Genomic DNA, 14,560 nt, shown 5'->3' on the forward strand with positions numbered 1-14,560 from the left:
GGACTCGTGGGAAGGACACACAGCCCTGACCCTGAGAGCTGCATCCAGACGCCAGCCAGTGCCCAGCCGCCTCGGCTCCATGTTCTGCCCAGGAAGGGGCCCTTTGACGAACTTCTGGAGGCCACAGGCTGCCAGTGTAGACATCGCCGAGGAATGATCGCATCAATGAGAAAGACTGGATTCAGAGCCAGGCACAGGGGCTGAGATGCTGACGTATGCACGCGCCTCCTGCACGTGCTCATGTGCCCACTCACGGTGAGAACTGGCCCTCAGGAGCTAAGCTCACTGAACAGGACTCGGTCCTGGCACCCTCCAGACCTCGCCCTTCCCTGTCCTGTCAGGGAAGACGCCTTCCTGCCCTATTTCTCCCTCTGCGCTACCCAGGGCGTTTCTCTAACAAAACCCCATCCACCTGACCCCTCAAGACTGTGATGACTTAGGCTTCAATACCAGACGCAGGCATTTTAAGAACAGTCCTGGCCTGAGAGATTCTTTAAATTTGCTCCTTTTAACAAACATATGGACAAACCACATCACACGTTCATTTCCGGGAATGGGGTAAACGCCAGCATCTGAAACCTTACATGTTATACCAGATCAAAAAGAGTGTTACAGCCAGAGAAATTTATTTTAAAATAGAAACATACATACATTAAGCCTTAAAATAGTCAAATTTTAAACAAAAAGGAAAAAAGCCATTTGATCCCAGAGTCTGCACGGAATGGATTCAGAGACGTCTGATATCCCCTCAAGGACTGTTTACAGGCCCCGAGACGACTCCCCCGGGTGGGGGCAGGGCAGTGACGGCGCAGCCCCCGCCAGCACCGGACGCTCCCGCAGCCACGGCCACCGGACAGACGTCCACGCGGGCGGCGGCGGCAGGGCTGCCAGCTCCCGTCGGACACAGCGTGACGGAACCCGGGGACGTGAAGGACATTCGGGGTTTTGGCAACGCAGGGCCATGACGTCAGAAGTTCCACCAAAGCCTCCGCGCGGCGGCGAGCAGCCAGGGTCGGGCTCAGTCTACGTGGGGTTTCCGCTGGGGGTTCCCCTCGTAGGACTCCCCGAACTCGTTCACTCTGCTCTTATCCACGGGATAAAGCCTGCAACGAGACCATGCGTGCGTCACGCCAGCTGGTTTGGACAGGCGCACGCGCGTGTCCTGGGCGCTCGACGGCCAAGACCCGGACGGTCGGTTCTCCACGGGAGAGGTGCGTGCGGGTTGGCCTCGTGCCCGCCTGACGTTCTCGTGATGGTCAGGCCAGAGCTCTGCTCTCGAGGCCGATGAGAGGACGAGGACAGTGATGGCCAGGGGGAGGCAGGGCTGGGACACGTCCACAGGGGACCTGAGCCCGGGCCCCCGCCGTGCAGCACCGGGCTGAGGCAGCTCCTCCGGCGGGCTCCGCGGGACAGCAGCTGCGAGCGACCCTCCCGCCGCAGGAGAGCCGTGCGCTCGAGGGGCGATCGAATCAGACAGAAAGCAGCGCTCCGGCACCAGAGCGCCAGGCCCCATCCGCCACCCGCAAATCTCTCCCCGCAGGACCAGGCGTGGGTCTGCGGCCCGAGCGAGTCCACTGGGGCAGCAGCGCCTCAGGCCGGCACTCACCATCGCTGGTAAAGGTACACGAGAAACACCACGTCGTCCCTGAAGCAGGCCAGCCGGTGGGAGGTGGGCATGGTGATGATGAAGGCGAACACGTCGTCAATGAAGGTGTTGAAGGCCTGCGGGCGGGCGAGGCCGTGAGACAGGGCCCCAGCGCCCACCCGGACCACCCAGGCACGCGGTCTCGTCCCTGCACTCGCGCCGCCCACAGTGACCTCAGAGCCACCACACGAAGCAGGAGCCAGCTGGAGTGCGGGGGGCTGACGCCCAGGGTACCCCCTTGCACAGACCCCGAGGCCCAGCATCCCACCTGCTCCCCGCACGCGGGACCCCGGAGCACCACCCGGGAGCCTGGCTAGCACGGTGCCGGCCTGCCCGAGAACGGCCAGTCGGTTCCGAAGACAGAAGGATGTTCTAACCGTTCCCCCACCCCAATGCCGCTCGCTCTAGTTCACAGCCAACAGCACCGGAGGGCCGTGTGGTCCCCGCCTGTGTGTGTGGGACAGGCCATGACGCACCAAGACAGCCCTCGGCCAGCCCGGCCCCGGGAAACTGGACCCGCCGTCTGGGTGGACACGGACCCAGCACCCCAGACACTGGCCACCGGGTCAAGGGCATCTGCCTGCTCTCTGATTCGTGTTGGCAAAAAGCAGCACGGCTCTAACTCGGAGAACACCTTATGCCGCTGTGACAAAGAAGCGTGGCCTTTCAGAGTCGCCGCAGGGCACCCTATGTCTTAAAGGACCGGCGCCGGTCCACAGAAGGGCCGCCTGATGCATGGCCCAGCCTGACGACAAGTCCCCGAGGGCCCTGTGCAGGCGAGGCGCTGACCTTGTAGGTGAAGGCCTTCCAGGGCAGGTGAGCCACCGACTTCATCTGGGGACAGGGAGACAGAGTACGTCAGGGGCGGCATGGGGACGCGGGGGGCGGCGCGGGGACGCGGTGGGGCGGCATGGGGACGCGGGGACGCGTCTTACCTTGTAGTTCACGAAGAGCTGGGGCAACATGAAGAGGAAGCCAAAGGCATAGACTCCTGAGGAGACAGACGCGGCGTGGAGACGTGCCGTGCTCGGGCCTGCGGCCGCCCCCCAGGCTTCACGACCACTGGACACCCCGCGCCCGAGAGCCCCGTCCTGTGGTGAACCACCCGCCCCCCGCCCGCGGGGCTGAGACAGGGCCCCTGTCCACACTGGTGAACGCGGCAGCCCGCGAGCCCGGCCCTGTCGGCCTGCAGAGCGGCAGCGCGGTCAGGGCGAGCCCAGTGGGCGGGCGCTCCTCCCAGGACACAGGGCTGGGGGCTGGGGCTCTGGGGTGCCCTAAGACAGCGGGGTTCACTGCCCGCACCCAACCATCCCACGGAGAGCACACCGCCCACGGCCAGTCCCGCGGGCCCAGCAGGCAACACGGGGCCCGGAGAGGAGAGCACGGGGCAGGGCGGGGCCTGACGGGGACCCCTCACCACACCGGGCCACGCAGCGGTGGGACAAAGTGACCCGCTGCAAACGCTGTCTCTGAGACGGGAGACCCAGGACTCACCGTTGACGAAGCTGCTGACCAACCAGGAGTACCAGCTGGAAGGGAGGAGCGGGTGATGGCGGAGGCCGCAGGCCCCGGCGCTGGCCTCTGCTATCCGCCGAGCCCCACACACGCCCACACGCCCTCCGGCGCCAGCGCCAGGGCTGGGGTCTGCTCCCCACAGCCCCGGGACCCTGCGGGCTGGCCGGGGGCGACCTGCACGGGGAGCGGCTTCCCAGGAGCCCTCACCAAGGTGAGGGCAGAGACTCGGCACCTACGGACTTTCCTTCACGACTTCCAGTGAGACGGGAAACCGCGGATGCCCCTGGACGCCTCGGCCCCTCTGGCCCCGGGCAGTGTGTTCAAGCCCGAGGCCTGCTCCCGTGAGCGTTCCCGACCCCGCAAGGACCAGAGGGGGCTGCGCAGAGCCAGCAGCGGCGGGCAGGCCCAGGACTGCGGCCCAGGGGCGTCCCAGTGCCGGCCCCACTGCCGGCCCAGCCCGTGACCCTGGGCTCCGGCTGAAGAGTAGCGGGGTGACGTCCTACCTCTTATATCTGACGTTCAGCAGAGAATAGACGGCGCCCCCGATGCAGAGAGGGTAAAGGAGATACGACAAGTATTTCATGGCCTACGGGGAACAGAACATGTCCAGTGAGACTCCACCATCAAACCTGCAGAAACTTTCTCGATGGAACTCACTAACAAAAAGGGGAAAACACCCAGGACGTTTAGGGCAGTGAAGCTAGTCTGTGTGGAGGACGTGTGTCGGTGAGCATTTGTGCAAACCCCACAGAACGTCCACCATGAAGACCGGACAGCAGAGATAACAGTAACAATACCGGCCCGCGAAAAACAGCCAAACTGACAGACCAACCCAGGGCAGAGCAATGACTAAACGTCTTGGAAAGAACTCTGTAGAAATGCTCCCAGAACTCCGAGTTTAGGGCTGCCTTCCAACTAACGCAGTGCATCACCCTTAATTCTGATTTGAACTTTATCAAAAACCCAATAAAAACTGGGATGCGGTCGATGCCCATTAAACCAGAAAATAAAAGCATCCCTGCTCGGGAAACGTGTATTAAATCAAAATGAAAACCACAGCTCCCCTCGGCAGGGGGGAGTCCGATGGCCTAGGACGCAGAGCCTGTCGGGTCACCACGTCTCAGGGACAGAGGCTCAGCTCGCAGCCCCACAGCCGCCCACCGGGAATAAGCCATCTCCCGGTGGTATAGCACTCAGCACGGGTGCCCGCAGGGGCTGGGAAACAGAGAAGCCCCTGGGCTCCCTCCCGGGTCAGAAACCCCGGGCAGGCAGGCCGGCTCCCTGGGGGCCTTGGCTCCAGGACACAGCTTCTCCACAGGGACGGTTGCAGCCAGGACACCACCTCCAGGCAGGCATGCGTGCCCCAGACCACCGCTCACCTGAGTGTCGTACTCCTCCGTTCTCCTTTCAGATTCACTGTAAGTGCCAAACTGCAACGAAATTCAATACAACCACGTTACATCGCGGCCCAGGCAGGCATCTGGGCTCAGCTTGGCTGCCACGGCAGGAGGGACCGGGCTGCAGGCTGAGAGGCAGGAACGCTCAGCCCAGGCGTGGCAGCCCCCCCGCTTCAGAGCCGGGGGCGCAGAGGACCTGATGGCCCCAACCCGCGAGCCACCCCGCGTGGGACACGAGGCGGAAGCAGGGCCGTCACCCTGCGCTTCACTCCCCGCGCTGCTTCCTGTTCCCAGTTCCGTGGAGTTCTGCAGTGAAGACACTGCTCTTAAATCAAAGTGGATTCACTGGACTGACTCAGATCAAAGGAAGCTGCGCCCCGGCTGCGAGTGACCTGCCCTTGACCTGGAAACCTGGAGCGTCATAAACCCCAAGGCCCGTCACAGGAAGCAGTGAGCTGCCCGACCGTAAACCTCACACTGACGCCCGAGCCCCCGCCCGCACCTGCCCAGGAAACTCCACACCAAAGGGCAGCTCTTCGGGAAGCTAGGAACTGTGCTGTCACGTGGCGGCATCACACCCCCGCAGGAGTGGGGAGTGCCACCCCTGAGCCTGGCCGACCAGCGTCCTGTCTGGTCACGGAGGTGGAGGTGCTGCATGTGCTCGGCGCTGGGTCTACGACTGGGGACCCCGGGTGCATCGGAGCTGAGGAGGCTCGTGGGCAGAGCTGCAGAGAGGTGCAGTGAGCCGCCCACTCGCCCCGAGACGCCCCTGCGTCTCCCCGCCGCTCTGCAGGTGACGAGCTGCTCTTGGGGTCGGAAGGTCAGCAACGTGACCACGTGACGATCCCCTGCCCTCACGGAGACCTGCATCTCCTCAGGACGCAACTAGGAAACACATCAGCAGTCAACCTGCACGAGCAGACTGGCCGAAACACGAAGAAGGTGGGCTGGGAGAAGCGGGAGGAGGTGACAGATCCCCGAGAGGATGCGGCTGGGTCCCTACCTGAAACGTGGGCCTCAGGCCTCTCCAGATGACAGTCATCTTCAAGGCCTTTTTCACCTTCCACAGCTGAGAAGGTGAAAAACCCACACTTCAGGTTCCAGGACCAGGGAGAAGCCGGGACCCGCTGCTCGGATGGCGACTGACCAGGGTATCGGCCGCTCAGGCCCCTCACGCCCCAGCCCAGCCCGACCACTCAGGTACCCGCTGCCCCTCATGCCTGCCGGCGGGTATGTCCCGGGACGGCCCCCCAGTCTCCAGCCCACACCCACCCAGTCTGTCCGCCCACGTGGACCCGACCACCTCCCCGGGACCGCCGAGATGGTGCCGGTCGGGCCGTCCACCCGCCCAGCCCACCTGCACTGACGCCCCACCCCGCCTGTCTCCAGATTCGCCCTGGCACCTTCCTCTGCTCCCCGGGGGACCCCAAGCCCCACGCCCCGCTGTGGCCGGGTCTCTCCAGGACCCTCCCTAAAGTGGGACCTGCACCCCGGCCGTGAGGTCAGCTCCACATGGCGACTAGTGCCCATAGGGGGGTCCCGCCAGCACTTCCTTGATGGGCGGTGCCGGCGCAGCCCCCAACCCGACAGCTGTGAGCCAGTGCCCACTGGCAGGGGCCCTGGAATACGACCACGGCCGAGGGTCCCGGTCAGGGTGGTGCCAGAGGCCTGCCGCCCCCTCCACGGCCCCTGCCTCCCACGTTCTGCTTCGCACGGCGTCCAGCGCAGCAAGGGCTGCACGGCTTCAGCCACCGTGTCCGCACGTCCCACGGACGGACGGGACGAGCTGAAGCTTCTGGGCCACGAGACACGCGGAGGCGTCGGCAGCTCTGCCCGAGAAGCCGCGGCAGCCGCGCCCTCGCCCTGCTGCCGGGCTGGCGGCCGCTCCTTGGGCAGTGACGCGGGTCCCGACCGCGCCGAGCGCTTGGGCCCCGGAACCCCAGACACGCGCTCAGACCGGCGCCCCGGCGGGCAGCTCACCTCGATGGCGGCTCCGATGCCCGCGGGAACCAGCACCAGCAGGCTCGTCTGCTCGTCCAGCAGGAACAGGAAGATGACCACGGTGCTGAAGCAGCGCCAGAGCACTGGGGAGAAACCGGGCCGTGCCGAGGCCGGGGAACCGCCCCACCGCGCCTCGCCCACGGCCCCCGCGCGCACCAGCTCCCTAACCGCTTCTCCCGCTTTGTTCACTAAAGAGGAACCGCGGACCACAGGCGGCGACGGGAAACGCAAAATGATTACGAAAGGCTACGGCCCCAAGGGAAGGCAAGCTCAGCAGGTGAGCGCGTGTGAGTTACACTCACAGGCACGAAAGGCGCAGGCGGCGTGCTACGAAAACGGGCTCCTGGCAGGGGTCCTGCGCCCTAACCCCAGGCTCTCCTGCTTTCACGCTGGCCCTGCGGTGCCTGCAGCTGTGCCTTACAAGCTGCACTTCGTCCTTTCAGGTTGTGCTTTAGGAGGTGCCACAGCCGTGGAAACACTCCCTGTAGGGCGCTCCCCGCCAGGAGCTCAGGCCCCGGGGCCCACAAGCCCCGCTCGTGCCACAGCCTGAAAAGGCCAGAGGAGGGGGCACGAGGGCTCAGCGAGGGACCCTCCCCTCCAAGGAATCCGGAGGTCAGGACAGAAGACCCCGAGACACGGACTCTGGACTCGGGGGCCAACCCAGCATCCCAGACCACCCACTTGGGTGTCACTTCCGCAGGAGGAAAAGAACCGTCTCTTGCTGGAGACCCAGCTTGGGAGCCGACCAAGACTGTGAACCGACACAGACGGGCACTGAGAACCAGCATCCGTGTCACCTGCCCTCCATGGTCCCAGGCTTCTGTGACGCTCGCCACGACTGCGGGGACAGCACCCTCCCGGGTTGCTAGCCCAGGGGATCTAAAAGCCCCTCCCGAACAAGAGCCACGCTGGCCACGGGTGATCACAAACTGTAGGTTTCAAAACGAGCTTTATCACCTGCCTGTATCAGCCAGCGGTGGGACAGGTCCTGGGGACAGGGGCAAGTTCTGAGCGCACCTACCTGCTTTGGTGGACATTCCGATCATGCTCTTCTTTTTCTTCCAGAAACTGATGTCATTTTTAAATGCTAGGAAATCAAAAAGCAGCTGCAAAGAAAACAGGACAGCGATAAGCCCCTCAAGCTGTGTAGACAAGCCCGGGCTCGACCTGAGATGCTGGCCTTTCAGTAACACCCGTGTCTCCCAGCACAGCTTTGGCGAGATCTAGCTTCACTGGCGGCCAATTCCCAGGCCCTGGGAACCGGCTGCAGCTTGGCGCCCGTGCCTCGCGGCCTCACCCCCGCCCCCTGACCCCGAGCCCCCAGGCTGGCTTTCCCCAGCAGCCGCCAGCCGCTGTGTCTAACAGGGATTCTCCCGGCAGGGCTGATCCGTCACTCTCTGAACTGCCCCACCATACCACCCACAAGGACAGGCTTATTTTGCAAAGTCATTCGTTGATCTCACTGGTTTTGGATTTGTTTTCAAAACAGCTTCCAAAAGCAGCAGACGAAGCCCCAGGTCCTTCAGCTGGTTGGTGCGCGAGGTGCAGACCCTCTCCTGAGCGGGGGAGGGGGGCAGGCCCCGATGAGGGCCCAGGAGCACTCACGTGGAACGCGGCCACGAAGAAGGTCAGCGCTAAGAAATACAAGTTGGTGTCGACGAAAATCCCTTTCACTTCGTCAGCGTCCTTCTCTGAAAACCCTGCAAAGGACCGAGACCCTGCGTGAGACGGACGCCGCCAACCCCACACCAGAGCCCTGGCAAGGCTACACCTCATCATCAGGAAGAGCGCCTCGGGCCAAACGTGGCCTTTCAAGGGGGACGATCTCACAGGAGGAATGGAAGCCGGGCTCCGGGGCTCCCGGGCGGGACTGACCCCCTGAACCCAGGGCGCCCGCCCAGCGGCCTCACCGAACTGCTGCAGCGAGTACACGGCGTCCTGCATGTGGATCCAGAAGCGCAGCCGCCCCAGTGAGATCTTGTCGTAGGACACGGTGAGGGGCAGCTCGGTGGTGGAGCGGTTGATGACCTGCGGGGAGGGCGCCGTGAGAGCCCAGCCCCACGCACGCTGCTCTGCTCGGACCCAAGGCCAAGTCTCCCCTGCCCTCCCCTCCCATGGGGCCCTAGTCCCAGCCCCAGCCGTCCTCGCAGCACCAGCAGGGTGCCCCCCCCCCCCCCCCCAGGAAGCCCTGGCACCCTGACCTCCCGCCCACCACCCGGGCCCTACGCATCTCTCGCGACCACAGCCCCGGGCGCTGGCGCCTCCTGGGCAGGAGCTGGAGGCCCGCTCGAGCGGCCGAGCCGAGCACAGGCCCGAGGGAGCCCTGGCTACTCACCATGAGGTCCCTGACCCGGTTGCTGAGCTGGTCGATGAACAGGATGGGCAGGTAGTGCACCGCCTCCCCCAGCTGGACCCTGGGGGTCAGAGCCGTTTCAAGGTCATGGCGAGCTCCCGTGCCCCCAGGACTGAAGGCAGCCCCAAGACGCGGGGTTGCCTCACAGAACTCATCCCCCCGCATCTTCAGTGGCTTCTGGTCACAACGGTCCCAGGACACGCCTGCCCAGGGCAGCAGGGGCGCCGTGAGCTACGTTCTTGCCCTGCACAGCTGGCACCAGGAGGAGGTGGGTGAGGAGGTGGGCACCAGGCGCACAGTAGGACACCACTCAGGACGCGAGGGGAAGCAAGGGGCCGCGTGTGCGCCGACACGGGGCAGCCCGCGACGTGCTGAGAAGTGAATAGCCATCTACCCTCCACGCCTGGCCTTCACCCCATGACCCTTCTGTGCCTTTCACACCCTCAACCGTATGAATGTATCACATGTTCAGAAATTAGACTTTAGTTTTACAAAAGGGAAAACCTCATGACACCACTACAGGACCCACTGAAAACTGAAGAAGGAAACAATTCTCATCAGAGCCATTTCTAGGTGCTATGTGACGACCCAGTGACAGGCTGTGATCTCACAGGGGGGCTCCCTGAAGCGTAGAGACACGGGATCATCTAAGTCAGTCAATTTTAACAGCCATGCTTACGATAGCAAGTGATGGGGACAGAACAACCTAACAATCAATTTTTAAGCAAAGGTAATCGAGTCAGAGCTAACAGGACGCAGACAGGACAGAACCTCCTGTGCAGGGTGCAGTGACAGGGTCTCATCAAGGCTCTCCATTTTCCCTTCCAGCTTTCGCCAAGAGCAAAGGACAAGATGACTGCCTGCCGTGTCATCGTTTCCCTTCCATGTCCTGGCGGCAGCCGTGATCAGCAAGGCCCCCAGGGAGGAGGGATAGGCTGGGGTGCTCCAGGAAGCACCCCAGGCCCCTCGTCACAGAGAGGGCTCAGGAACGCGGGTGAGGCCCATCTGCTTCAGGATTCTGGCCGGCCACGATCCCTCCACCCCCCACCCACCAGGTCACCCCTTTGCCGTCCGCTCAGGGAGTGAACGAGCGACGCGCAAAGCTGGGCAAGTGAACGTGAACTACGGTGGCCTTCCCACCGTCTGGGCCTCAGCTCAGCGGCCAGACCAGCGGCACTTACATCTTCATGTACCGATGCACGTCTGCGGGCAGGGAGGCCCCGTCAAAGACGAAGTCATCCACCATCACGTTCAGGGTCAGCCTTGGTCTCCAGTGAGACACGGGTTCGTCCAGGGCACTTGTTGGCCTCTTCTCAGCCTCGATCTGCTGCTACACGTAAGGGCTGACTTAGTGGGAAAAGACCAAGGCTGGGGCGGGAGGGGCCGGGGGGGTCTGAGGCAGCAGGGCGCTGGCACCTTCGTCTGGGAACAGCCCACGAGCCGAGAGCACAACCGGAAGCAGGGCCAGCGGGGCACAGGAGGACCCACGCTGCCAGCTCCCCGACTCTCATACCCGCACTTCCTTCTCTCAACAGACGCCAAAGGGGTGCTGTTTCGCACCATGGGGTCCTGGATCTCACTACCTCCTGTTTCGGGCCCTTGTCTGGAGCAGGGATCCCGAGAAGGACAAGCCTCCGGCACATCTGCAGGAGGTGCTGGAGCTGAGAGCCCCGCACTCTGCAAGGAGGCTGAAGGGAGGTGCTTCTAAACCAGCGCCACCCAGCTGTCTGGAAAGGGGCATGTCCACGTCTAGGGAACAAGCCTAAAGCTACAGAACTCAGAAACAAACTCTGCCCGGCTGGGAAGTCTTGATTTCAGATCTCACTGAGAAGCTCTGTGAACCACATGTCATTCTATTAATATTTATGTCCTCCCTAAAGCTACAATTTAGCCCTAATATTTACACTAAAGACAGCCTTCCAAGGAGTAGCGATAGCTAACGTTTATTCAGCACCTGTAAGTTCCAGAGACTCCTTCCACCCTTCACACCACCGCCTGGCACCCCAGAAAGGCCCATGAGGCAGTGTCGTGCGGTCCCCAGGGAAACAGAACTGAGGGGTCTTTCCAAGGACACACACGAGACAGCTGCAGACACATCCCGGAAAGCTGCCGCCCCTGGCGTGGATGACTTCCCTTGCGTTCAACGTGGACCCGAATACCAGGATCCCTCTGTCCCACCCTCCACTGCGGTAATGACCGCGTATGCGATCTCCAGCCTTTCGCTGTACGTACAGCTTTCTATGGGTGTACAAGATACAATTTGCACACACACCTTTTTCATAATTTTGAGTTACATCCTTAGAATAAATATTCAAGCGTTGTCCTGTCCTACACACAGTGCCGTGTCTCCCAACTCTAAGTTCTGACTGCAGCTGAGCTCTGCGGAAGGCGCTGCCCTGGACCCACTGGGGTGCCCACACGCTCCCTGGGGGCTGAGAGGTCCTGTGGCCTGAGAAGGAATCTGGGTAAAGAAAGTCACTGAACAGGCTTCCCTGGCAATCCAGTGGTTAAGACTCCACGCTTCCACTACAAGGGGCACGGGTTCGACCCCTGGTTGGGGAACTAAGATCCCGCATGCCGCACGGCACAGTCAGAAAAAATAAAAAACAAAAATCACTGAACTACTTAAATTGCATGTCACTAATTTGACATAAATTTATTTGCAAACCCATGAGAAGTTACTGAGCTGAAAACATATGTGCCAATAACATCTGATCGCTTCACTTCCCAGCAGTCAGTCTAGCGCCAGATGCAAGCTGTACGTGCAGACATGTGTGTGTGAACTACAAGGGGGTCAGCAGGTTTCCTTCAGCCGGCACCACTCACCTGCGTGGCAGATTCCCCAGTGAGCAGGTTGACCTCTTCCGGTTTGGGGACCATGTAGGTGGTCAGCGGGCTCACCAGGTGCACCTGCTTCCCGTCGTGCCAGGGCAGGACGCCGGCGTGATGGACAAAGATGTAGGCATACAACGTCCCGTTGTTCCTGGTTTTCTTTGGAACAGAAACATTGACCGTCCTGCAACAAAACAAATGATGACTTCAACCATGCACACATTATGTTGTGTGCGCACACAGAGTAGAGATTATGCAAATATTTCCATAAAAAATGTTGTTTCAAACCAAAGCCAACTAGTTTTAGCTGAGAAATACTGAAAACGACACCCAGCTACCCGGACGTTACTGAAGTCCTGAGTGCGCACATTTATGAAACACACCCTGAAAGCACAGCAGCTGCCCCAAAGCTGAAAGGCCTGCATTCCGGGTGCTGAGGTCACAGGCTAAGGGGGCCAACACCAAACGTGTGTGCCCCGCCCCCCACCCCGCCCCCGTAGCAGCTCTCCGAGGGGCCATGGGCGGGCGGCTAGAGGATGTGTCTCCTGCAAGACACCACGCACCCCGGTGCTCACTCTGACGCCTCCCAGACAACCAAGAGGGAAGAAGAGAACTTGTGACAAACACATCATCTTTAAAATTAAACTTGCTAGAATTTAAGAATCTAGAACCATAGCTTAAATACAGCTTCAAAAAGTCACTCTACAGACTTCAACGTTTATACTGCTTGCTCTGTTGTAAAGTTACATTTCACTTAATTATGATTTTCTGCTAAATTCTTCCCTCCGTCCCCCTCCCTTTTCCCTTCTAGATGACATAACTGAACCACTTCTGCCAGGAAAACACAAGTTGTTTTCTGTGGGGAACTGCGTGTGTAAGCTCTGTTCCCCACGTAGTCCCCACCATAATCCCTACTCCTCTGGAAGCTCCCCAGGGCCGCACCATATCCCACGGCTGTCAGATGCTGGGTAAGCTACTTCCTAAAGGACAAACTCGGCATCTGCTACTTTCAAGTAAAACAAAGTTTGCTTGTGTGCGTATCACACACGCCTGCAATGAAACGCTCTACCGTGCACGAGACGGCTGGTGATGCTTCTCCGTGGTACCCTCCTCACGCGCAGAACGCTGACCTGTCAACAATCTCAACGTCAATGACGCTTGCCTGTCACCCTGTCCACAACCATACCTTTCAAACTTGGACTCCACGTCAAAGTCCTCCACGTTCAAGACCAGGTCCACGTTGTTCTCGGCACCCAAGTTGGACCGGGTGGTGGTGTACACGCTGAGCTGGAAAAGACGTCAAGAAAGTCAGCTGAGCAAGGCCCCTGGCAGAAAGCACACAGAGACCTGACCAGCAACACAGGGAAAGGTGCATCTTAACTCCCCAAGGGACACAACTCCGATCGCTGACAGGAGGCTCTGGGACGCGCCTGCTGCAAAGGAACAACCTGCTAAAGTGTGTGGCTGGCTGATGAACAGGGCAGGGGTACAGGGACTCTGGACGCCTTGTGATGGGGTGAAGAGGGGCACGGGGGCCAGCGTGCGGGGTCAGGAGTTTTAGGATTCGGGGGCGGGGAGGAGAGGACTCAGCCCAGCCCCGGTCAGGTTCAGGTGCGAAGGGCCCGGCCCCGCTCAGCCCGAGGTCAGAGATCAGGTGCGAAGCCCCGCGCTCACCTGCAGCTTGGGCCTCCGCGCCAGGTAGGGCTGGATGCAGTTGCCGTCGCCGGCGCACGGGCGGGTGTAGACGATGCCATACATGACCCAGCAGGTGTGCACCACGTACACCACGAACACGCCCACGACCAGGCTGGTGAAGGAGCTGCGGCCGCTCCACATGGCGCCGCTGCCGCCGCCGCCGCCGCCCGGCCCGGCCCGCCTCGCAGCCGCGGGCCCCGCCGCCCGCCCGTCCGGCGCCCTGCCGGACGCTCCGGCCGCCGCCGCTCACGCGAGAGCCGCCGCGCGCCGCCGCCACCGCCGGGGAAAGAACGCGCCGCGCGCCGCGGGCCGCCAGCCTCCCCGCATGCTCCCGCCGCCGCCGCCGCCGCCGCCGCCGCCGCCGCCGCCGACCTGTCGCTCCGGGATTCGCCGGTGCGCCGCTTCCGGGCCCGCGCCGCCCGCCGGAAGTGGGCGCGCCGCGCGGCCCCCTGGGAAGCGTAGCCCCCCGCCGCCGCGCACGCGCGCACGCCTGCGTGAGTGGCGCGGCGCTGACGTCACCCGCCTGCGCCGTCCTCCCGGCGTACCCCGCGGGCTCCGGGCGCTGGGAATTCGGCGGGTCCGAGGGCACCAACGGGGAGGGGGCGTCGGGAGGGCGGGGGCGCAGGGCTCCCCAGCGCCGGCCCCACCGGAGAAGCTGGAGGGACCCTCGCCCCCAGGTCAAACGGCGAGGCGGCGTGTGAACGCGGAGGAGCCGGGCTGGAGACGCGGAGGGGGTGTGTGCTGTTCTCAGCCTTTCTGAGTCTGGCGTTATGTCAGTGTGAAAAATGGAAGAGAAAAGAAATAGGCTCACAAAAGTCAGCGACCTTTTCGTGTTGATTTCCGTCATCTTTAAATATGAACCCCCAGAGGGGCGCCTTTGAAGAAAAACACAGCATTTCTAAATGAAAGGCAGAGGCCCTTGTCAACGAAAGTAATCGATAAACAATCTATAATAAAAATAGAAAAGAGTTTTATTTGAGCCAAACTGAGAACTAGCCCAGAAGCCCGCTTACCAGGTTTCCCTGAGAAACTGCTCCGGATAAGCATGATTTTCAGCACAGTTTTATATCTTGTCAGAACAAAGGACATTAAACAAGTCAGAGAGAACATTTCTTCAAGGTT

General features: G+C 61.7%; 1 protein-coding gene across 2 annotated transcripts; it reads right to left on the reverse strand.

Annotated features, from left to right (window-relative positions):
- Window positions 1-609: 609 nt before the first annotated feature.
- CLPTM1L (CLPTM1 like) lies at window positions 610-13,628 on the reverse strand. Of its 2 annotated transcripts, none has more exons than XM_059916064.1 (17): window positions 13,418-13,628; window positions 12,930-13,030; window positions 11,738-11,927; window positions 10,093-10,238; window positions 8,894-8,972; window positions 8,469-8,586; window positions 8,164-8,258; window positions 7,580-7,664; window positions 6,538-6,641; window positions 5,561-5,626; window positions 4,540-4,590; window positions 3,664-3,746; window positions 3,140-3,174; window positions 2,581-2,636; window positions 2,435-2,479; window positions 1,607-1,722; window positions 610-1,103 (listed from the first exon to the last, which is right to left on the reverse strand). In XM_059916064.1, the coding sequence occupies exons 1-17, from the start codon at window positions 13,577-13,579 to the stop codon at window positions 1,019-1,021; spliced, it is 1,617 nt and encodes a 538-aa protein (XP_059772047.1). In that variant the 5' UTR covers window positions 13,580-13,628; the 3' UTR covers window positions 610-1,018. The 2 variants fall into 2 exon arrangements, with proteins under 2 accessions (XP_059772047.1, XP_059772046.1); XM_059916063.1 differs by having other exon boundaries at window positions 10,093-10,241.
- Window positions 13,629-14,560: the final 932 nt, after the last annotated feature.

This window comes from Balaenoptera ricei, chromosome 3 (genome assembly GCF_028023285.1).
Source record: "Balaenoptera ricei isolate mBalRic1 chromosome 3, mBalRic1.hap2, whole genome shotgun sequence".
Taxonomy (NCBI): domain Eukaryota; kingdom Metazoa; phylum Chordata; class Mammalia; order Artiodactyla; family Balaenopteridae; genus Balaenoptera; species Balaenoptera ricei.